A 25933-nucleotide genomic window follows, 5' to 3' on the forward strand; every position below is an offset into this window, starting at 1 on the left:
ACTCAGAGCCAGAGGGCAGGCTGGATTTCGCAGGGATCATTCGACACTTGACCACATCCTCACACTCAGGGCACTGGTAGAGGAGGCGAAGTCACGAAGGCAACGGCTTTATTGTTGCTTCGTGGACGTCAGGAAGGCATTTGACACAGTTCCGCAATTCAGATTGTTTCAGAGGATTCGCCAGATGGGCTTCAGTGAAGAGATACAGTGGGCTATCATGGCTTTGTATGAGAGGGTCACTGGTCGGGTTCGGACACGTGAGGGGCTCTCAGAGGAGGTATGCAGCACGATTGGGGTGAAGCAGGGTTGCCCGCTCTCTCCTACTCTCTTTGGATTATATATTGATGAGCTAGAGATGTTTGTACAGATGACAGGCGGTGTGGGCTCTACTCTCTCAGGATCGTCCATTCCTATCCTCCTCTATGCGGACGATGTGGTTCTCATTTCCTCTACTGCTCAGGGCCTCCAGGCACATATTGAGGCACTCCACAAGTTTTGCCAGGACAGGGGGTTGACCGTAAACTTGGCAAGACCAAGGTTATGGTTTTCAACACCTCTGATCGTATTTACAGCACGGATGAGTTTTGCTTCACTTATGACGGACAGCCCATTGAGCTTGTTAGAGAGTACACTTATTTGGGGGCAGTTTTCAGGGGACCGGTTTTCACCATGACATATGCAGCACGAGATAGGATTAGTAAAGGGTATGCTTCGTTGGCTCATCTTGAGCGTCAGTGTTTTCAGTCCCACTTTCAGCATCCCGATACGAAATCCTTGCTTTTTGATACATTGGTGAGACCAGCTGCAAGTATGCAGCTCCTTTCTGGGCAGAAGACCTCGGCGCTGCAGATTGGAGACGAGTAGAGAGGTTACAGATCATCATGTTCTCTCGGCTCATTAGGGCCAAGGCTACAGTTCCGCACGAGATCATGCTAGCAGAGTTCGGAGCTACTCCCCTTGCATTGGATGCTGCGTTTCGGTCGGTCATGTATTTGCACAGGGTTAGGGAGTTTGGAGACTCAGCAGCAGGCAGAGCTCGGTTGCCATGGTTAGCACTTGCATCTTCTATGGAGTTGGCACGATCTGGGGCCCGATACTTCTGGTACTTCAGACTCACTAGGTGGCTCACATCTCTTGGACTAGACATGGATAGACTGCCTCCCTTCCGATACAGCATAGATGCCCCTCATCTCGAGTGACTCGCCACGAGCTTAGCCAGGTCACGAGAGCAGACTTGCTGCAGCTTCATACGTATCGCACTTGGATTTATCCCACGCAACTTCCGACGAATATGGCCACATATCGTGACCACTTCCTTCGGATCTCAGAGGATGGATTTGTCATTCCACCAAGCTATACAGGTATCCACATGTCCCACTCACAGAGGATTGCCCTTGGCCAGCTTGGAGTCTCTTCGCATCAGCTCGAGATAGAGGCTGGTAGGATGCGACGCATGGAGGATGGACGGCGACCAGGCCGAGAGACCAGGATCTGCCCTTGTTGCACCATGGGAGAGGTGGAGTCAGAGGAGCACTTCATTTGTAGATGCTCGCTATATTATGAGCTCAGAGGTAGATTCCACTGTCTCTTCACGGATGGCTTTGGACCTCTCTCACGAGTGATGGACTATGAGGATCAGCATTGCCTAGCTCTTTATGTCAGGGAGGCCACTATGCTTCGACGAGACTACCTCAGAGACCATCAGCACAGACCGGAGCGTGATAGAGCCCAGCCTGATAGAGCTCAGGCACACGCTATACCAGAGGACAGAGACCAGGAGGAGCACGAGGAGGTCAGAGCTCACACAGGACACATGCCTCCACCCTGTGGATCTACATATGAGATGGTTTGTAGACGCCGCAGGATCTTGTTACATAGGGGACGTACTCGTCGCTTCATCTCCAGACGATCCAGGATGATGGCAGCTTTTCGGAGGAGACTTACTCATGGAGATCTCGCCCCACCAGCCGCTCACCTCACCTTTGCTCAGATTTGTACTCTCATAGCAGGAGGCAGAGTCGATGGACAGGATTTCCAGTATTATTTTGGTTCTCAGACTCCGTGACACCTGGACTTGTATCTTTGCATTGGCATATTGTACTCATCCCCCCATTTTGCACCCAGGGGCGGTTTCCTTGCATCTAGTTTACTTTGTATTTAGGCTCAGATTTGACATTATGCACTTTCACTTGCATTGTATTGCGTAGCACTTAGATGATATTCGACGATGCCTCTTCTTTGTGGCACGTTGATTTTGTGCTATCTTGTATGCAGAGTTCTTGATGTCCCATGGGCCCATTTCGGCCTTTAGTGGCTACCAAAGAGAGCATGGAATGAAAGTCAGAAGCTTCAAAAGACAAACAAGGGCAAGATTTTGACATCCGGATGGGCACAGGACCTAAAAAAATGGTTCAAGAAGTGGGAAGTAGAAGAGTATTTAAACTACTCTTCAGAGGAGATTGATGAAGAGGCATTTCATTATGACCTGCTGAATGCACTACACAGGAAATGGCAAACAGCAGAAAACAAAGATAAATTTGAGTACTATCGCACATATATCAACCCCGAATATTGGTCAATTTATACAGGAAGGGAGACAACAACGCAGAAGTACATATGTACACGTATAGCAGTGCATAAACGGAGGGCTTTAGCCTCACTTCGCACCCGATCACACCAGCTGCAAATAGAAACAGGGGGATGGAAAAAGATGCCAAGGGAGAGTAGAATATGCCAACTATGTGATCAAGGTATGGTTGAAACAGATAAACACATGGTAATGATATGCCCTCACTATGCACACATTAGGGAAGAGTTCAATCACCTCCTTGAGGGACATAACAAACTGGCTGATTTGCTGCATAAAGGGTCACCTTCAGCTTTAGGAACATTTGTGTATAAGCTCTTCAAGCATAGGAATCCACCTGAATCCTAGAAGGTGGTTTCTCTTTCCCCCCTCCCATCTTCGGGAGGAGCTTTCATGTACTTGTGATATTGTATTGCCCAGGTCCCATAGGCCGGTTTTGGTCTTCAGAGGACGATAATATATTCTTCTTCTTCTTCTTCTTCTCTCTCTCTCTCTAAGTTGTACATCTATGAACAGTTCCCGCCGTACCCTTGTACAACCCCGTAGAGTCCGTCGTTAGCCTCTCCGTACAATCATTTGCCTCTCCATACAGTCTGTCGTGTGAAGATTTTTGAACACCCCAAAGTCGTCTTGTACATATGTACATGTGTGATCTTCAACTTGTGTGTATGCTTGTTGGCATTCAATTAGATTTTGTGTAAGCAGCTTTTGAATACAGCATGGTATTAAGTGTGACGGTGTTGAATGGTGTGCCTAAGGTTGGAATATAGGCATTAATGGCCTTGGTCTAAGTTTTGGGAGGAACTTTGAGAGTGGTAAAAATGTAAGCATGAGGTGGCTAATGAAGGGTGACGTGGCTGGAATCAAGAAAGGCATGCAAACGGGCTATGTGATGAAGGAAGGAACTTCTAGATTGATGAGGAAGCACGTAAGTGGAGCAGGGGCTTGTAGGAGAATTCCAGAAGGTTTCGTGGACACACATAGAATGGGCACGCGAGCTCAAGGACTAGGAGCTTCTTGTGTAGGAGGCGGCTATTCTTTGTAGGGAGGGGGATCTCTGAGAGGAGCTTTGGGGGGGTGGAGAGGAGAACCGGGAGCTGCACGGTCGTCATGTTTGGGGAGGGATCATAGGAGGGAGCGTTCTTGAATTTGAAGGGCATCGCTATGAAGAAGGCCTAGAGAACCTAGGGTGACATGAGTCCGTGAGAAGGCGAGATAAGTGACAGAGATGCTTTTTGAAGGATGGGCTACGGGATGAAACATTGGTTGTGAGGCTGTTGGACAGAGGTAGCATCTCTACTGTGTAGGAAGAACCTTGGGACATGGTGTGGCATCACTATTACACAAGCTGAGCGAGCTTGGCTGGGAGAGGTCGTTTGTTCCATGGAGATCCAGAGTTTCTTAGTTTGGTGGGCTATGGCGTGGTTACTATGCAATGGGAAAGCCTTGCAAGAGCTAGGTGCTCTGTGAGCAAGAGAAGCTGAATTGCTCAGATCACGTGAAGCTGACGGCCGACAAGAGTGGTGCCGCAGAAAGGCAAGTTGATCGGCACGTGGGTGTGGCTAGACTTGGCATGGCGTCTCTATTTTGCTTGGCTGGGAATCTCATGACAAGAGAAATGATTATTTAGTTAATTAATAGTCATTAGAACTTTATTATTGTTAGGCGCCAATTTGATGGTGCGGTTATATGTTTGTATTTATGATCGATCAAGCGGTGTAAATAGTACCGCCAAAACTATGTAACATTGGCCAATGATTGATAATAAAGATGTGCACACACGTGTCTAGGTCCTAGGGGCAATAGGAAAGGGAAAGGGTGCATTAGAGTGCATTGAATGGTAGGTGCATGGGTCATAGGCTAAGGGTAGGTGTAAATGGGAAGATGGAACTTGAGTGATCTCAAGGGACATTAATGAAAGGGTATCACCCTTTCATTGTAAATCTCACGTTGCATTCTTTCTACCACATTGCATTCATCCGTCATCTCTCTCCCACCTTGCATGTAGGTCGAAAAAGAAACAAGTACTCTCACGAGGGCGCTCTTCCCCATTGGAGGGCCAATCAGCATTCAAATTCTGCATGCATTGCACACATTTGCATTTTCAAAAAGTGTGGATCTTCACATTTGGTATCAGAGCGGCGACGATCCACGAGCGGGACAAGAAGAGGGCGACAGTTGCGAACGACGGAAGTCGCAAGAGAGGTTGCGGAAAAGGATCACGACTGACCGATCTCGAGGTTCTGAGACAAGGGATTTTTCTGAAAAATTATGGCCTTCAACGGTGAACGGGGTGTCCTCACGGGGTGGATTCCCCACCCCCCCCCCCCCCCCCCGGTGAATGTACCCTTAAACCGTGAGAAAAGGGATTCCCGTTCTACCCAATGGGAAGTCGGATCGGAATAAGATTTTAAGGGAGTGATCCACCCATCCAGTACCCCCTATAACGGTATCTAGAGCTCCAATCCGCTCAAAACAAGTAGCCCAAACAGAGCGTACCAGTTTACAGCAGAAATACAAAAGAAAAGCTTGAAAGAGAAGGGAAAGGAGGTCATTTTAAGTGTCTTCTCAACACAAACAAAGCGGGAGTCAGATAAGTACCACCAACTCTACAACACTTGAAGTTTGCTGTAAAATAAACCTTTTTTTTTGAAATTACAGCAAGACATTTTCTCCCTTGTATTACTAAAAGGAAAGAATGGAAGGGGAAGGGACATATAACAATGAACTTATTCCTTTTCCTCCATTACCCCAAGGAGAGAGAGAAAGAACACCTTCACCCCCTCTTGAAGAGAATGGATTAGGTGAGAGTTATACACATCTTGAGTATGATAACCCACAAATAGATTTACAGCAGTCTCTCCTTCAAGAACCTCTTGATAGGGATTTCTCCTTTCGTAATGAAAGAAGAAATGATACCAACCAAGAACAAGGGGCTGAGTTCACGCCTTCAACTCAAAACCCAATACACATGGATTATAATCCAAGTGCAAGAGGAAGAGAGGAGACTCCTGTTGATAAGCTGGTTTTCCAGCTTAGCAATATGATTGAGCAGTCCATTATGACAAGATTAGGGACTAAGACGACTTTAAACTTCGGGGATGAAGAGTTGAGTAACCCTTCTAAGAGGTCCAAATTCCAACCGCGAGAGAGAATTGAGTTCCCCAAATATGATGGGGCAAGGGAGGTTGACAAAATTCTCAATTGGATTCGTCATTTTGAGCTATACTTTGCCCATCAAGACAAGACCGAGCAAGAGAAGCTTGCTCTTGCCACATTGCATCTGTAGAAGGATGCCCTAATGTGGTGGTCCTTGTCACAAACAGGAAAAGAGCCTATTCATGAATGGGCTAAATTCGTGGAGCAACTGAAAGCCACTTTCATGCCACCGAGGCATGAAGAGAACCTAACCTTTCGTTGGGAGAGGTTTAGGCAGTTCGATAATGAGAGTAATGCAGATTTTACAGCCAGATTTTGGAAACTCTCTCTAGAGTTACCCGAAAAGAGTGAGGAAGATAGGAGAAAGAAGTATTTAGCAGCTTTAAGCCCAAAAGTAAGGTACGAGGTTGAAATGGTTAACCCGACCACGCTTAAGGACCTCACTAAGCTGGCTGAAATAGCCGAGAGAAAATTATATCCTCGTAAACCCTTCAATAAGGAGTACGGGTCATCATCTAAGACCAATAATATACCCACTTTTAGAAAACCAAACCGGTTTAAGAATAATAAAGGGAAGGGTAAAGCTCTTGTAAGGAATGTGAACAGCCAATCACGTCCTGGATGGGTGCCATTTCCTTCTATGACTGACGAAGAGAAGAGGAAGTTGATTAAGGAGGGAAAATGTTTCGGGTGTAAGAAACATAAGCCAGGGCACGTATGGCATAAGTGTCCCGTTCTCTTGGCTAAGATTGCCAAGACGAATTCAGTAAAAGGAAAAGCCAAGGCATCCAAGCAGGAGGGTGAGGCTTCTACCTTGTCACCCTCGAAATCTACTGTGACTATTGAGCCAATAGTGAATGCTGTCCATTCAGCCAATACCTTTGGGCCTCATGATCTTTTTAAGGTGTATGGATTCATGAATGGACAGAGAATAGTGGTTCTCCTAGATGATGGATGTAATTATGACTTAGTAAGTGATAGATTGGCAAAATTACTCCATCTTAAACCAGAACCTATAAAAAACATGTCGCTTTGAGGAGCTTTTAGGGGACACAATGAAGAAGACACATCCATAGTACGGAATATTCCTTTTCGTATACAAAAATATAGAGATCGAAGGGATTTTCTAGTAGCCCCTTTACAAGACGTTGACATGATTCTAGGTAAACCATGGCGGTATGATTTTAACCCTGCTATTCATCCTCATACTCATCATTGTTGCTTTGTACATAAGCATGAAAACATAAGGATCGTAGGGGATCGGGACGTGTATACAATTCCATTGATTACTCCTACCCAAGAAAAAGATTGGTAAAAAGAGGGGTAGATTGTAATCTTGTGTATATACGGGATTCACGAGATCTTCATATCTCAAAAGAAGATCGGAAGAGAAATGAGTTCCTTAGAGCTTATGAGGATCGATTTTCAAGAGATGACTCATTTGAATTGCCTATGGAGAGAGAAGATGATCATGCCATAGACTTAGAGCCAGGAGCTTCTCCTCCATGTAGAGCCCCATATAGGATGAACAGGATAGAAATGGAGGAGGTAGAAAAACAAATTGAAGATTTGTTGCAAAAAGGCCTGATTCGACCAAGCAGTTCTCCATTTGGAGCACCTGTATTATTGGTTAAGAAGAAGGATGAATCATATCGTATGTGTATAGATTACCGTGCTTTGAATAAACTTACGATTAAGAACCGGTATCCAATTCCAAGAGTGGATGATTTATTGGATATGCTTAAAGGTGCTAAAGTTTTTAGCAAATTGGATTTGAAATCTGGTTATCATCAACTTCGTATGAAAGCTGGGGATGAACATAAGATTGCTTTTCGCACTCTCACTAGACATTATGAGTTTTTGGTCATGCCTTTTGGCCTAACTAATGCTCCAGCCACTTTTAGTAGGCTGATGAGAAGGGTTTTGCGACCCTACTTGGAAAAATTTGTCATAGTCTTTTTTGATGACATTTTAGTGTTCAGCCAGAATGAGGAAGAGCATAAGGATCACTTTGCTAAGGTGATGGAGCTCCTAAGGAAGGATCGATTGTTCCTAAATACCAAGAAGAGTGAGTTCTTCAAGACAGAAATAGAGTATTTGGGACACATTGTGTCTGTCGAGGAAATTCGGGTTGACCCTAAAAAGGTCAAGGCCATAATTGAATGGCCAATACCCAAAAACATACATGAGCTGAGATCCTTCCTAGGGATGTGTAGTTATTATCGCAGATTCATTAAGAATTTTGCACGTCTTGCTTCCCCACTAACAGATTTGTTCAAGAAGCATTCCTTGTATGAGTGGGGAGAGGTTCACCAAGTAGCTTTTGAGAAGCTTAAGAGAACATTGGTGACTGCACCAGTGTTAACACTTCCAGACATGGACAAAGAGTTATTTGTTGTATGTACGGATGCAAGTGGTACCTTGATTGGGGCAGTGTTGATGCAAGCAGGGCATCCCATTGCTTATGAGAGTAGAAAACTTCAAGGGGCTGAATTGAAATATATCACGTATGAGAAGGAGTTATTGGCAGTCATTCATGCTCTAAAGTTATGGAAGCATTATTTATATGGTTCTTCTTTCAAGATTAAGACTGACCATCAAAGTATCAAGCACTTGTTCTCTCAACCCATTTTCTTCAAGGCAAATCAAATGGGCTGAATATATTCAATCCTTTGGGCAACCAAATATCGAATATCAGCCAGGAAAGGAGAATTTAGTAGCTGATGCTTTGAGTAGACGGCCCCAAGTTAATCACGTTTCTGTGATTAAGGAGAAATCATTAGGAGCAATGGTTGAAGCTTATCCTTTAGATGAGGACTTCGCTGACATTTATGGGAAGATTCAGCGTAATGAGGTCGAGGATTTAGAGGCTTACTCCATCGTGGATGGATACTTATTTTTGGGACGTGCCATATGTGTACCCAAAACATTTTGGTATCTAGTCATGAGTGAGTTACATGCGAGTCCATATTCTGGACATAGAGGCATTACAGGGACCATTGACAATATTGAGAGATACTTCCATTGGCCTAAACTTCGCAACGAAGTTTCGACCTTTGTTCAACAATGTGACGTATGTCAGTGCATTAAATCTGACACAAGTAAGACTGCTGGTCTTTTGCAGCCTTTGCCTATTCCTTCGGAAAGGTGGGATTTTCCCCAAGGTTGGTCAGTTTGAGCAGATTTTCACTGTTATAGATAGGCTGAGTAAACAAGCTCATTTTATTCCCTATAAAAAAGAGTTGTCTGCTCCTGAAATAGCAAGGTTATTCATTAGGGAAATCTTCAGGTTACATGGGTTACCAAAATCCATTGTATCTGATAATGATGGCCATTTCATTAGCAACTTTTGGACAGCCCTATTAGAGAATCTCGTAACCAAACTGAAATTTACTACAGCCTTCCATCCTCAAGGAGATGGACAAAGTGAGAATGCTAATCAAACCATAATTACTTTACTTCGAGCTTATGTCCATGACCAACCTAGAAGGTGGCCAGCGTTCTTACCCCTGTTAGAGTTTGCTTATAATAACACTGTACATACTTTCACCAAGAAAGCCCCATTTGAAATCATCTATGGGCAATGTTTACCCACTCCAATAACACACTTGGGGGAGCGAATTTTTGCTGCTAACCAGTTTGCTGAGGATATGTCACAGGTTATTGAGCAGGTAAAAGAACATATTAAGAAGGCCCAGGTTCAACAATCCAAGGCAGCCAATAAAAAAAGAAAAGAAGTTTATTACAAGGAGGATGATTGGGTTTTATTGAAGATTGATAAAAGAAGAATCAAGTCAGTGAGAGGAAGTACCAAACATGTCAAGCTAGCACCAAAGTTTTATGGTCCATTTCAAATTTCAGCAGCTTTATATCCAGAAGAAGGATCCAGAGCGTATGAGCTGAAGTTACCAGCCCACTGGCGTATGAAGAACATCTTTCATGTGAGCAATTTGAAGAGATACCATGGCGATACTTCTGCGTTTTTGGATACTCAGCATCAAGAAGAACCTGAACTTGAAGATGGGACTGAAGTTCTTACTCCGGAACAGATTGTGTACCATAAAGAGAAGAGTACTCGTGGAAAGAAGAGATATATGTATTTACTGAAGTTTAAAAACCAGCCAGCTAGTGATGCACAATGGATGGAAGAAGAGTTCTTTACAGATTTTCCACAGATACTCGCAGATTACAAAGAGGCGATGCAATGGCAGAAGTAACAAGAGAAAGTGCACGTAAGAGGAAGAGACAAGCAATAATCCAGAAGAGGACTTCTGCTCATTCAAGCAAGAGGGAGTGTCATGACAAGAGAAATGATTATTTAGTTAATTAATAGTCATTAGAACTTTATTATTGTTAGGCGCCAATTTGATGGTGCGGTTATATGATTGTATTTATGATCGATCAAGCGGTGTAAATAGTACCGCCAAAACTATGTAACATTGGCCAATGATTGATAATAAAGATGTGCACACACGTGTCTAGGTCCTAGGGGCAATAGGAAAGGGAAAGGGTGCATTAGAGTGCATTGAATGGTAGGTGCATGGGTCATAGGCTAAGGGTAGGTGTAAATGGGAAGATGGAACTTGAGTGATCTCAAGGGACATTAATGAAAGGGTATCACCCTTTCATTGTAAATCTCACATTGCATTCTTTCTACCACATTGCATTCATCCATCATCTCTCTCCCACCTTGCATGTAGGTCGAAAAAAAAACGAGTACTCTCACGAGGGCGCTCTTCCCCATTGGAGGGCCAATCGGCATTCAAATTCTGCATGCATTGCACACATTTGCATTTTCGAAAAGTGTGGATCTTCACAGGGAACTCCTTAGACAAGGGAAGCATGTGCTGATCTGTGTGCAAAAGAGAAGCCGAAAGGCAGTATTTTCTAATGAGAAGAATCACGGGGGTCTTGCTCGAAGAGTCGACGGTGGCTCGTTCTTAAATTTGGATGGGCGTCGCTACTATGCATGTTTATGAGCTCCGTGAGCAAGAGAGAAGCTGCGAGGCAGCTATTATCACGTAGATAGGCAGGTGCCATCAGTCCAAGTGCATGGAATAGTTTATGCTTGAATAGTTGGGTGCAAGATGCAGCAACAGTGGTGTGAGGTGGTGATCAAAGAACTAGCATGAAGGTCTTGGGAACATGCGTGAAACAGCTGCAGCCCTTATGCTTGTGGTCAGGCTTTAGCCAGTAGCTCGCAAACGGGAGAAAAGCTAGGAAGAAGCCATCTAGTAGTTCATGGGTGATCTTAGGAGAAGCTGCAATCAGCTAGAAGAGGTGAGGAGCTAATCGAGTGGGAAATAACCAGATAAAGGTGTTACTATAGAGAAGGACTACGCAGCTGGAGAGGTCTTGGAACATAGAGAGTAGATTGTGTAAGCTTGCAATAGGGAGTCACAAGGCTTGGAAGTTTTTGCAGCTGTGTAGAGAGCTATGGAAGATGGATAGGGACGATTCCTGGGAAGAAGCCGTGAGCTCTAATATGCTGAAGGAGCAGCTATGAGAAGAGACTAAGCAGTAGGTGGACTTGGCCATTGATGCGTTGTACTGCAGAAGGTGATAAGAAAGGATTTGACGAAGTGTGCACAGTGATGACTTGTGCTTGCAAGGGCTTGTGCATGGCTGCAGAGAAGTAGCCACTAAGTGTTGCAGCTGATCGTGAGGGTTCTCCTACCCATTCCTTTCATGGCCAAGCCAAGGATGATGAGCTATGACACTAGTGCTTTCTCACTTCAGCTTTCAAGGATTGATAGGAGCTTGAGGGCGGCTGGTTGTAGCGAGTAAGGTGCTCATTGTTGAACAAGGGAAGAGGCCTTGGTTCAGGTAATAGGACTATGGACTGCATAGTGGATAAGGAATTTTGATGCTTTGATAGAGGAGGCCTTAATGCATCAGAGAAAGGCGGATGGTGTCTTGCCTTTACATTGAGTTTATGGTAATTCTCTAAGGCAGTGGGATGCTGACAGAAAATATCTGAGTCCTTATGGGCAGTGATGTGTTAGTAGAGGGGAAATTGCAGTGTTTGGATGATCACGTGAAGGAGATGGGCTGCATCATTTCTAGTGCTTGATTGATAATCTTGGGAAAGATATAATAAGATTTCCGACCGTGGTCACTTTGTGGGTGGTTGTCATGTGAGTTGTGAGATTGGATGCATTATGAATCTGAATGTTTTCTGAGTTGTTGAGGGAAGTCCAATACTGAAGACAGCTTGTGTTGAGCTCTGTAATCCATTGGGTTGTTTAGGTTGTTTGGCTTGGGAGAAAATGTGGCCAAAGTATGAGTTTGTATATAGAGGTGTGTAAAGACAAGGATTTTCAATGAAAGCCTTTTACCTTCTGATGGTGTTGTTCATTTGCTTTAAATGTGGATGAGGGTGGCTGTGAAGGCGGACTAGGCTCTACTCCTTTTGTCCATCCATCGTTAGCCTCTTGGTACAGTCCCAGCCATACAACCATCGTACACTCTCTCCCCGTAGTACCTCTTCGTACAGTTCTTTCCTTCACCAAGACTGAGCTGAGCGGCTTCGCTTGGGGTGAGCTTCAAAAAAGGGCACATCAAAGTTTGCACAGGCCATTATGGAGCTCCCGAAGATGAAAACTTTCGCCTCTACACCGATTAGAAAGCCCTCCTACTATGACGTTACAGCCTCCATATCGACACCAAGCCCCTACACATTACACTACAAGCGGAGGATTGGATCTGACCCACAGGAGCAAATATACTTTCTACAGCAAGAAGTGATAAAGCTCAGGCTTATGGTTGCAGCTCTTGGAAGAAAGGTGAAGCAGATGGAGAGAGAATGCAAGCGAGAAATCATTATAGAGGTTATGAAAAAATGCAACACATCTCCAGTCGTGCCAACACTTGTCTCCACAGTTGAAGAGATGATCACCACTCAGGTAAGCTCAGCCAAGAAAGAAATGGCCACTGTGGCCAACAACAAAATCGATAAAGCAGATCTCTATGCAGAAGTAAAAGAGCAGGAAGCCATAGTACAGAATAAGAAAATATTGCCCATTGGAGGACTACCAAAGGATAGTGTTTTGATGGTGAGGAGGGACACACAGAAGAAGAGGAATTTACATGCCTCAAGAAGGGGATATCACAAATAGAATGGGTTGAAAAAGACATCATTTGTATCTCCCAAAAGGGGACACAAGTGCAAGTTTACTTCAATGCGAGGGCAAGACGAGTTAAGATTCTCCGATAGACAAAAAAGCTGAGAGGTACACGGGTATGGATATTTGAAGAGCTCACCCCGACTCAGCTCAAACAAACGAATGCTGAACTTACTAAAGTGAAGGATGCACACAAAGCAGGAAAATGGGCAGTCTACCGTGATGGAATGGCTCTAATTGGAGACTTCAAATCTAAACCTTAAGACCCTCACCCTTAAACTGATGTAATGCAGGCCACTTTTGATATAAGACTAGAACTTAGATGTGTACTAAATAATCTCGAGCTGAGATGCCATGAGCACTCCTTGATTCTCTGAGTTTCAGAGATGTAGTAGCTACACTTTTTTGGTGTGTACTTTGTCTCATAGTCCCGTGAGGCCTTCTAATGATGTTAATATAATTTCTTTCTTCTTTCTTTCTTCTCAGTCTTAAACTGACTTAATGAAAGCTATATTATGTTAGCATTAGAGAATAGTTATGCTTTATGATAATGGTGGAAATGCTTCATGCACTCAGATTTTGGGGATTTGATATACAAGCTACTCATTGGTCCCATTGATCTTTCCGGTCTTACACGGACATTAATAGAGATTTCTTGCTTTCTTTTTCTTAGGTGAGGACCCAAACTCTAGGCACTCTATCTCCCTCTAAAGTGACAGCTGCAGCTGCAGACGAATCGACAGTTGGAAGCTTGGGGATCTCGAGGAGCTGTCCGAATTCCTCTCCAATACTGTTGAGAAGCTTTAAGTAAACTTTGAGAAGCCTTGGGAACCAATAGTGAGGATGGACTCTGGAGTAACTTACAGTCCTCCAGAACAGGATCAAAGAGTAGGTGATAAGAAGGCTTAATGGCATTCGAAAGACACACTTGACTCATGTTGATAATCATTGTATCAGATTTGGTTGCCCCTTGATCCAATTGGATTCATACCTATCGTGGTATTTGCAACCATTTGTCAACGTGGCTTTAAAGCTGCCTAAAATTTCCGTGATGGATATTTGTGCAATTGCAGATAGGACTACATTTTTACTTTGGGTGTTGCTGGGATTTCTATGTATTATCCTCTTCCAATTCCATTTCTGATATATGCATTTGCTGATCCTTAGTCTGCTTATGACCTTGTCATGTAATCACAAATCTCTTGATATGGTCTTTTTGGGACTTTATATTTTAAAGCGCTTTTAAACCAAAATATGAAAACAAACGTTTTCACAAGCTTGGTGTGAAGGGTCTCTCAATTCTTAGGGTTCGATCTCAGTACACTTCGCAGATCATTCTGAACAAACACTCATTTTTATGTGACATCTCTCCCCTGTGTGGGAAACATTGCAATAGCTGAGTGCTTCATTCTATCTCTTGAATTGCAACATGTTTCGTATCAGGTGTAAACATTAAGCAATAACATATAACAGGCCCAAACAGCTCCTAAGCTTTCCATCATCATAATATTTGCACACTCCCTTCCCGAGGCTAAACATACTACTTCCACCTGCATGATAGATTAAACAAATCAATAAGAAAAAAAGTTGTTATATACCTTCCAATGTGAAAACGCAATATAAGAGCTTGACAAGGCAACAAGAAGGCTTCCAAACTTCAAGACATCACGGCGAGTCGTGACCAAGCTGGAAAGGCAATAACTTCTATCAATAGCCTGCAGATATAAGAATACTATGTAAAGAAACCAGTTGCAGCCATCAAAGTCACTTTATAAGGGACAACTCATTGCTCTACTAAAAGGCCCATGCAATGTGGGGGCAAATATGGTGACGGTTACTCTGACAAATGCTTCAACATGTGCACTAAAACTGAATTTAGTAAAAATATGTATAAATCCATACTTCCAAACAATTAATATCACTAAAATCACATTTGAATAAATACACCTAGACTCATAACTGCTCTCCTGAAGCAGTCATATGAAAGAAGAGTGAATGCAAGAACAGTCATTAAAACAAACCTTGATGTCAGGAATTTAAAAAAAAGCTTGCTTAGAGATGACATTCAATCTTCAGGAGTACCAACTTCTTTCAAAGAACCACAGTCACACTTTTAAAAGTATGACAAACTCTCCAAACACTCAAGAGCTAGGTCGGTACCCTAACTGAGCCATTAAAAATTTGAAGTATCCCTTCACCAATCTTCTCAACTCACAAAGTGCAGCCTGAAAACTTCAGAGTGCATAGTGAATACTGCATTATATGGCATCGCTACTTTTATCAGCAAATCAACAGTATTGCCAAGCTGAGCATTGTAAGCATCACTGAAGAGGGTCTCAAATACTCATGCCTGTTGAGTGTCTGAGTCTGTCTTCAATACCACACTCAATGATAATGCCTACACCAACCATATCAATCTCTTAAGAAGAGGGTCTTTGCTCATTATGCCATTCAGGTACCCACTCATTAGTATTTGTCTTTATCAACAAGGTGAAACACTCTTAAGACCTTTTGCAAGGAATCAGCAGCTCAGGATCTAGACCACTGCTTACAGGAGACAGTGCACTTCTCCGCACCCTGAGGCTGAGACCAGGAGAGGGGCACTTTTCAACAGAAGGAGGGCCTCTCATGAGAGCATGGTATCCCTACAGAGATTGGAGGAGAGGGCACCAAGAAGTCCTTCAATGGCGGAGAGGATACAGATTGCCAGAGCAAAGATTCAGGCCATGCAAGAGGCTAGATCAGAGTACACATTTCATGCTATCGCAGCCTCGGATCAAAGCGGAGACCGAGTTACCAAGAACTTCTCTCAGACTAAAGGGCCCAGGCATTAGAGGAAGAGCATCAAGGGTTTGAGGAGGCCAGATGGCACCCTTGTAACTAGCACATAGGATGTGGGAATTGTCGCCATGGACTTTTATAGATCACTATTTGGCACTACTTACTGACCTCACGGACACTTGGCCACCAGGGAGGAGTACGAGGAGAGCGCTCATGGAGGAGATGAGTACTAGTCTTATGATACCTTTCACCTACAGACGAGCCCAAGGGAGCAATCACAGCACTGCCAAAAGGCAATTTTCTAGGAGAGGATAATTTATTGCCAATCCTTGTTCCGGCTCATTGGGAGCTTATGAGTTCAGGCATTCTCACATCTTTTCAGGACGTCATGGAAACCGGGGATATGCCAGACAGACTTTAGAGGGGCTGATTCACCTTATTCCTAAGAGCAGCACAAAGGGCTTGAGATTTCACAGTGAAGGTCCATTACCTTGCTTGAATCTGCTTACAAGATCTTAGCTAAGTCCATCAGCCTAAGGCTTGCCACTTTTTAGCAAACACTATTCAGCCCACCCAAACAAGTTTTGTATGAGACGAGCATTTTCGTTAAATCTTTACTTTTTGGGAGGCCACAACATTTGCACGATTCTGCCAAGAGGACTTATCGGTTTTTCTTCTTCAGCTCATTTGTTTCAGCCATGTTTTCCCTAACTTTGGGAGCTCTTATTACCAGTATAACTCCTACAGGTTTAGGGTAAATGATTTACCACATCCAGACTATTGGACACCGCACAGGATTTACTTGGGTGCCTAGAGGGACTGCAGTATGATAGTTTGGATGTCATTTAGGGCTGGACATCACATTACAGCAGCAATTGGCACCACTACTTCTGAGCATCTGGAGGAAGCTCTTGCATTGGATCTTGACCAGACTATCCTTGGCAAGTAGAGTAGTGGTTGCCAACCAAGTTTTGCTTGCTCCTATGTGGTACATAACCTTTTGTTGGGCCTTTTCTAGATCTTGCACCGACTTGGTGAAGTGACTCATCAGGAACTTCATCTAGTTAGGAGAACATGGCTGCTTCGCTAGGGCGAAGGTGTCTTGGGATGTCATTATTTAGCCATAGTCCAAAGAAGGGCTAGGCACCGTGGACCCAGAGTGCTAGAGTAGAGCGTTGCTCGCGAAGTTCATTATCACAGCCATGCTGCTTGGCAGTGAACCGTGGAAGGAGCTACTCCTTCACAGACTTCATGAGATCCGGCCAGAGTTGGAAGGCCCAGGGGATCTGAGTACTAGGCAGACTTTTTCCAGGAAGAGGGATACTCGCTTGGGAAGGACCTCAAAAGGTGAGATTTGCAGCAGTTATTCTCAGACCTTGGATGCTCTGCAAGAGAAACTTTTTCAGAGGCATCCCACGTCATTCGAAGTGACAATCCCTCCCTTTCAATGACCTTATCGGACCATTGGGCAAAGACCTAACATCCTAGGGAGGTTTTTCTCAAACCGTGGCCCCAATATAGTGGAAGAGTGGTTTTCTTTCACAGAGGTACCCCCCCTTGCACAGACAGGAGTGGTTTTCGAGAGACCCTTTCATTCAAGGTGCCTCGACACCCTTTCATTCAAGGTGCCCCCAGATTCCTTTTTTAAGCTATTTAGTGAGATTAGGTAGGAGGATCCAGACGGGAAGGATTGATGGCACGCCAATCGCAGCAAAGCATTGGCATGGATAGGGACTCCCTCAAAGGTTTCTAGAGAATTTTTGGTGCAGGCTTTGAGACAATTACAGGCCAAGGAAGATCTCCCACTTCCTTTAACTGCTTGCACACAGAGCCCTTGCAGTGGGCTCTTGGCTTCAGTTTTGTCATTTTCCCACCACATTCTCACAATGTGGTTTCGAAGAGGAGCCTTAGAGTCATTGCACTTGGGATTGCCCTTGGTGCAGGAGGTTTGGATAAGAGCTTTGAGATTCGTCTTTTCTGGGATCCACAATGAGATGGTGCTGACCTGGGGAGCAGTGGGCTTCAGATAGAGGACCTACTTGTGGTTATGAGGACATTTGGCGGAGCTTCTTGTCCTTTCAATTGGGAGGGCAGGAGTTGACCTTCATCAATACTCAGGACTTCACAGAGACAGTGAGGACACATGGGCAATGCTAGAGATTGGAGCTGATAGTGAGCGCAATGGCCTAGTAGATATGGACAGCTAGGTGCAAGCAGGCCATAGAGCAACAAAACACATCAGCCTCAAAGACAGTGGCCAGCATTTGGCTAGATATCAGTCATACTCTCAGAGGTAAATGGGATAGAATCCAAGGAGGCTCAGATCGTGCTAGGTGCAGGAGGGGGAACTTTTATCAGTATATGAAGCCGAGCCCTTTCCTTCATTGCATAGATGGTGGTATAATATGGCATTATAAACCACCGAAGTAGCTATTTGTTCAGCCCTTTGTATGAGGTAATCGCCCACAGAGCAGCCAGCCAAGGGGTGTCCTTGTATTTTTTAATATTCTACCCTTCATTGGGGAGTTGTTTTCCTTGTTCGTGTCACTAAGGAGTTCATTAATAGAATGCTATTTTCTATTTTAGAAAAAAAGGGCCTACCTTATTACACCATTCATTTCTTTAACAAAGAGAATATCCCTTTTGTTTAAAGTCTCAGCGATTTCATCTGTAGTTTGTACTATCAAAAGTACATGTTAAGAAAATCATCTAAACCAAATGATGGATAACATGTAGATCCCATTGTCGATTCTCATCTGGCCTTAGAACACATTGCTCTGCAGACCTTCTTACCTTCCTCTGCATGAAGCTTTGGCTAATGGAGTCTGAAATTTGCAAACCCAGTACCTGAACTTAAAAAGCTGAATGGGACTTACCCAGCTGGGAGTGGCACTTCTTCTTCAAGATTCTTCTTCAGTAATGACAAAGTACCAAGGACGTCTTCAGACTTTGAATTCAATCCTGCACTGACTTGTGATCCAGCCATTTGGTGAACAACTGCAAACAGGGTTGTGATGAGAAACACACTTTGGACTCCTAGATTTAAATTTTAAAGTGCATATCCTTTTGATGCGTTGCTTCATCATATCTATAAACACACTGAGAAATACAATTTGAAAGCCTAATACAAGATCTCCATGTCCTAGTCATGGCTTAAACTGTCTCCCTATGAATTACTTTGAGCCACACTTCCAAATGCACAGCATTAACTTGATGAGGAAAGAAGACTACAGGCCTGGGTATACCGGATATTACAGGTAAGAACAAGGCATTCCATCACATTAAGACTACCCATTAGCATGCTACAGTACAATGCAGAAGAATGGAGGCTTCTATTATAGCAAAGTATGTTACAAAAGCTTTGATGGGAGGCTTGAGTGCTTCACATGAGCACTGACTGGGATTATGATTATGAACTATGATATGGTGCTCTAGTCAAGGATCCATCTGACCCAACGTACATACTATATCATCAGAAATCTCTTCACATATGCAAAAACATTACAAGAAATAAGATGCAATCCCATGTAGAATATTATGTACATGAGGAAAATTTCAATACCCTCCTCGATGGCAATTTTGCTTGGCTTCAGCACACCCCCTTAATGGCTACCTTGTTTTCCAGACCTTCTGTAACGTTTCTACATTGTTTTTGCTCAATGCTTTGATAAAACTGTCTGCTAATCACTCAGTATTGCACCAAACAAGGTTAATCTCTACATTTTGTAACTTATATCCAATGACTGATGATGTAGGTATTGGTGTGCCAGACCGGCAGACAGGTTAGCTACTAGTTGCACACAACTAGCATTGTCACCTACATGACAAATGGGGTCTTGCTCCTGCGGCATATTGCTTCACCAAGCCAATATCTAAGGCATATTGCTTTACCAAGCCAATACCTAAGGCATATTGCTTCACCTGTGACAATTGTTGCTCCTCTATCATCGATCTCGATCAAAGATGGAACAACGATTTGCTTCTTATTGCTCCAAGATATTGCACTACCAGCTATATCCTGGTGCTGATCTGCGATCATCTGTGCTCCTAGGGCAGGCTGCACTACAGGTGTAACCAATCAATATGCAGTTGTCCCTATTGGTACATACGATCCCATACAGCCACCTGCCCTTAAGATACTTGAGTATACAAGTCACAGCTATTCCATGATTCTTCTTAGATGAAGCCATAAGCTGACTCACTACTCCAACTGTATATGAGATGTCTAGTCTAGTGATGATCAAGTATATGACGCTACCAACTAACTGATGATCTGACTTTGCCAACGACATCTTGCTAGGATCTGCTGATTTTGCTGAAGGATTGCAATTGTGCATAATGAACTTCTCATTAAATCCAATGGATACTTGCCTTTTGTAGCAAATTAGCTTGCCCTACCCTTATCACTTCCATATTAGAACACCAGTGCACCATGGAAAGGTCATAGTTGACCTGCTACAAGAAATGTTCATTGCTCCTTGCAATTGCTAGATCATCCACTTAGAAGACCACAAGAACGATGCCATGTTTATCTTTCGCAGTGTATCAGTTAAAATCAGCATTCCTCGGTTAAAGCCAATACTTGCAATAATCATCAATGTGTCATACTATGCATGGTGAGCTTTCCACCATACAACACTTTCTTAAGGTCACATGCTATATGCTCCTTTCAATGAATGACAATATCAAGTGACTACAACAAGAACATTCCTTGTCAAGATAACCATTAAGGAGAGCATTCGTGACATCCATCTGGTAATACCATGTAAAACTGTTTCGCTAATGCTGTTATCACATTGATATTGCCTCTTATTGCTCCAAGATATTGCACTACTAGCTATATCATGGTGCTGATCTGTGGAAGGATTTTTTCTTATATGGCATCCGTTTTTGTACTCCACCTCAGCAGGTGGCGATTGGTTGGACACCAGTAGGTGGATTTTGGCTTTAGCAGACATCAAGATGCCACCTACTCTCCTTCTAAAAGTCATTGTGAAATCTTAATGCAGTTTCAACAGCTCATTGAGGCAGAGTCTTCCTTCCACAGTGGATGAGACTGATTGATGGCCTATCATGTGGAATGGATCAAGTTTGGATGACCAGAGTAAGTTTCTGGGAGCGTCCAGGTACATGCAGTGGTACACGTGAGATAGCATTCCCTCAATAGATACTTTAAAGACCTTCCTAAGGACCAGTATTCCAAATGACACACCATCTCGCAGAAAGATGGTTCAGATTGACAAAAAGTATACCCTGAAGTACAGCATGGAAGATGGAAATCAAACCAGGCATAATTAGGTTGATGGAAGTTTTCTCAAGTATACGTATGCCCCTCAAAGTGAGTGCCATTATGTAGATAAGGGAGGGGATACCTTATCTTTCACTATTCAGTCTGGGGGCAGATTGTTGAGATTTCGGGATGAGGATGCCATTCCAGATGACCAAGGTGTGAACAGGTGGGGAAGTGTTGATAAGTTGACCCTCAACCACAGACTATGTGTTTCAGATCTTCGAAACTATGGGTGTTCCCATAAGATTTTTGCAGCGGGATCATTGGGAGCGAGTTGGATTTCAGAAGGTCATCATTCCAAAAGCCACCTCTTTTCCCATTTTACAATCAACAATGCCAGAAAATTTCAAATTTGGGCTACTTGGGGATGCTCATTGGGACAGATTTCAGATTACTGTGGATTTGTAAAGCTGCTTTTGGAGGTGGCTTTGGAGATCCCACGAGAAGAGGAATATCTCTCTTTTCTTTTGCCTTTTTATTCAGGGAGGGATTGCAGTTATAAGTGGAGGGAGACTTTTAGAGTAAATACTTCATGCTCACATGTCTCAAAGTCTATCCAGCACTGCCTTTGGTATTGCAGACAGGCCAGGATTATTTGGATAGGGATTGGAGGGGCTTATGGGTAGATTGATCCCCTCGAAAATGTATCTCACGTGGCCTGGCTATCTTTGATTGGGTCTCAGGTATTCTATTAGAGTGAGGACTCATCATGGCTATCAAGGTTCATGCTCATATTATTCATTTTGGTCATATGGATATTGTTCCAGTTTCCCGCTTCAGAACCCCCCGAGCCTCAATGGATACAAGCTCGGAATCATTGCCAGTATTACGGCCTGCCAAATCTGGAGGACTAGATTACACGGTTAAGAATCCAGGCCCCTTCCAGATCAGCCATTGCAAAGAGGATGAATTTTCTTAGAGAATGGAGACACATTCCTTTCTTCTCTGAGTCCCGCTCTCATTTGTCTTGGCATTTTCATCCAACTTGTTGGCTTTTCCAAGCTTCACATGGTATATTGATATCTTGAGTCTTTGTACTTATGTATTGGTTTTTCATAAAAGTAAATAAATTAACTGTACTCATAAACTTTATCCACATTAATTGAATTTCAAACTGTGAGCTCAATCCTGTTGGACAAAATGGCTGTAATGCCGAGTCTGTTTGGCTGTAATACTTCTTCTCGTGTTATAAAAGTTGATCGAGAGAAGGGATGAAAGGGAACATCTGCTCATTCTAAAGAGCTTCAAAAGCTGAATGTTATATAGAACATATATGGGTAAGGTTCTCAGAGGCTTGTGAGATATTCACAAGATATGTGAAATTGTAAGATAAGAGGTCACATGGCACTCTGCCACATGTATAACAGTTAATGGCTAGTCAGCATCTGTGGTAATAATGACTATGGTATGTCCGAGACATGGAGAGGCACGAAGCCCTACTTGAGGCTTACCCTTATTAGGTTCATGCACTTCAAATAGTCAATAGTCATCATCATCAATTATCTGCACTGCTCTCTCCAATACCAATTTACTGCAAAGATAAATCTGCATTCTCCCTTAAGATTTAATCTTTGGAAGATCAACAACTTGACAACAAATAGCATCAAATAGTCAGGGGATCAGCCATAGATTACCCCGTGGCATGAATAAAATAAACAACCTTATGTGTCAACTAATGAGAATAACGATAACTAGAATAAGAGTCCATAAGGAGAACTTGTTTAGACTGCAAGCATTAAGACTATAAAACTACAAAAGTTGATAGTAAGAGGCCATGGCTCCACTCTCCCCTGAAATGCAAACCCATACCATGTGTTTGTATCCTGATGTTTGAAATGATGCATTCCAAAAATGGGGACATAGCCTCCAATCTGAACTACATATTAACTGCAACTGTCAACTCAGGACAAGGACATGTGTCGAAGACTGTGTACAAAAACCCACGATTCATTCAGGATGAAACATTTCAAAACATAGAAATATTTTTAAAAGCATCATTTCCAATAAAATGCATACTTTCTTAATATAAAACCTCCAATTGTTTCTCCTACCACAAGACAAGAATGTACCTCCTGGATGAAGTAGAAGATAGGTTGAGCTTTTCATTTACCCACCTACTTTGTTTGAGGACATTTGTCCTTACAGAACAACCCACACTCTGTAAGGTCCAGAGGAATCAAAGAGAGTAATCCCAACCTGGAAACCAAATAAACAAGAAATATCTCTTCCTTTGGGTACATTTTGTGCATTCCTGTACAATTAAAAATGCAGCTTGCACCATGGACAGCCTTCCTTCAATAACACTGCTGTCATAAAGTATCAAGCATGATTTAAAGACTCAAGTTTTGAGGCATCTTTGGCAGATACATTGGCAACACAAAAGATACTTGTACTTCAATTTGGGAGCAAAAGATGGAGCACTAGAACGCCAATGATTTTCCATTTTAGGTCCTTTTGCAATTTAGCAGATAATATGAGATGGGATGAGGCTGTGCCACATGGCTATTGGGGCTCCAATATGCAACATTGGCTTTTGCCTTGTGTGACTTGATCTAGTCTTTGAGGACCATAGCACATGGTTTTGTCACTCGTTCCCGAATTTTCCTTTTCCTGTCAGTCTTGAGTTCACAGCAGACATGCATAATCTATTCTTGTCCTTTACCTCCAGGAGGACCGTCCTCACATCTTTTTCTCACTTGGTGTTTGGGGCAGATTTTTGCTTGCAAGGCTTGCGGATGTCCTTAATGACACAAAAAGTTTTGTCTTCTACAACTTAATTCCAGCTTTGAGGACCATGACACATGGTTTTGTGAGTCATTCTCAAATGTATTACTTCTCAGCTCATGGCATGTGATCATCTTCTGTGCTCACCAAGTAGGGAAAACCACCCGTATCTCAAAAGAGCTAGGCTGTCATCTTCCAAGTAAACACTCGCCATACATGTTGTAACTACGGGATGATCTTCAGCGGACATTGCTAGATCCCCTGCTCTCAAGAGCAACTCTATAGAGTTGCTATCAAGAGCAACTCTATAACCAATCTAAAATCATTGCATGTACTCATGTACTCCTCATCTGCTCAAGCCAAGAACCTATGGGGAGCTCTCCATGGGCCACTAGCCAGAAGAAGTAGAAGATCCTCCACGGCTGATGATTGGATTGAGCCATGATCTAAAAAAGGAGATACATGCTGGTCAAGCCAATGCATTGACACAAGGGAGCTGCTAGCTAGAGACATACGCTAATGCAAATAGTGTACAAGAGAGAGCCTATACAATCCACTACTCTTTGTACCTCTTTAAGGGGCCAACCATCCCACACCAGAGGCACCACTGTGCATACTCTCTTATGGTTGGCTATGGGTTGATGTCTCAACTTGCCCAACCTCCCTACTTCTCTGATCCTCTATTGGGTGTAATGTGTCAAGCAAGAGGTCATCCATAGGGTTCCACTATACCATGGGAGGGGGAGAATCTATTTCATCCCTATGGACTTGACTGCACCACTATCTCACCGCACCCAACCAATGTACTTCTTGGCACCCATGATGACCCCCACTTAGTCCCAAAACTTAGGGTGCCAGATGGGTGATTGACTCTCCATTGAGAGATGGATCAAGGAAGACCTATGCAATAGTGCCTCCCACCACATCAAGCTCCTCATCAGAGCGAACCCTTCCTAGTGAGGGTGGCTTTTGAAAAGATCCAATATTGTATAAATCCACCAAGCCCCCCATGTTTGACATGTTTCGCATTAGACCACATATTTGTGCCAAATGATCCGGGCACCTCAGGTTAAATAAAAATGAGCCAAGAGAAGGGTTAACCTCCCCACCTGTGAGCCCCCACATGAGGAGGACATGGGGCAAGTTGACATACTCTGTTTGTTAGGATAGAGAAAGGGGAATGAGGGCTGCCATGTGAGTAGCAAACAGGCTGCCACATGGGCAGTATGAACAAATTCTTGTTACGTTATTTTCAAGGCAGCCGAGTCAGCAATGATGGCTGACATGCAGCCCAGTGTGGGCATTGATTGGAGCTGCTTGGAGCCCAGTTATAAGCCCATGGGAAGGGCCAAGGGCTGGGACAAGACAGCACATCGAATATGGAGACCACAACAGCAGGAACTACGACTTGTGTTCCTAGATAAAGAGAATGTCAATACGACCCCAATAACAGCTGGATGAAGCTGATTACATATCAGCTGCCTTTGGCTATGATGAGCAACTCCACGATGGCCTTGAATGTTCCAGCTAGCAATCCTCATCAATGGGAGGAAGTAGCTGGAATAGCCTTCCCGACCTAGTGCTTCCCCTTGCGAAGAGGATCTCTTGGAAAGTGGAGGGGAGCAAGGCCAGAAAATTCAACTGGGGAAAGGATCCCCAAACCAACGGAGGTTGACGCTGTATCAATATGAACTGGACGAGCAGTGTCTACAAAGGTGGAAGGCACAATTGCCAGGTCTCCACAATTAGCCAAAGGTAAAAAAGTATTACATTGAAACATATGAAAAGGAGCGAGAGTCAGTAACATCCCTGCTTGCAAGGGGGTAGCAAAGGAGCCTGAGGGAAGCACCTGAAGTCCATGATCAAGAGGTAGTACATGTTATGGTGAAGGAGAGAGGGGCAGCTCAGGGTGATTTGCCATCTCTAACCACAACCCATCTATGCCGAAGGCTACAAGGACCAGGGGTGTCACTAGAGCATCCTACCGATGGGAGACGCCACATGAAGTCTTCTTGGGCCTTTTCTTCTTCCTTTGGCAATCTCTAGTGATGTCCCAAAGAGTCGACAAATCCGACACTATCTTGATGGCCCGCAATCTCAACTCTCTACGAAAAAAGAGAGCCATCTGGTCGCTGAAGCATAATGTGGTCATTGAAGATATTAGGGTCACAATAATGATGCTAGTTCTTGGGACCCGGTCAGTTCTGACTGTATAGCATGGTGGCTGGAGACTGGCACCGCTGGTCAGCAGTACAGCAGCAGGTACGG

The 25933-nt window shown here is 43.6% G+C and overlaps 1 protein-coding gene across 1 annotated transcript in view; it reads right to left on the reverse strand.

The window, feature by feature from the left end:
- LOC147906018 (haloacid dehalogenase-like hydrolase family protein) overlaps window positions 1-25933 on the reverse strand; it is a 279546-nt gene that overhangs the window by 222395 nt on the left and 31218 nt on the right. Inside the window, exons 8-10 of the mRNA XM_087383974.1 lie at window positions 19573-19708; window positions 18528-18648; window positions 14469-14556 (exon numbers count right to left, since the gene is read on the reverse strand). Coding sequence (XP_087240100.1) covers window positions 14469-14556; window positions 18528-18648; window positions 19573-19708 — 345 coding nt within the window. The remainder of the gene's footprint in view (window positions 1-14468; window positions 14557-18527; window positions 18649-19572; window positions 19709-25933) is intronic.

This window comes from Dipteris shenzhenensis, chromosome 1 (genome assembly GCF_047967505.1).
Source record: "Dipteris shenzhenensis isolate YYH24624 ecotype China chromosome 1, Dip_SZ_1.0, whole genome shotgun sequence".
Classification (NCBI taxonomy): Eukaryota; Viridiplantae; Streptophyta; class Polypodiopsida; order Gleicheniales; family Dipteridaceae; genus Dipteris; species Dipteris shenzhenensis.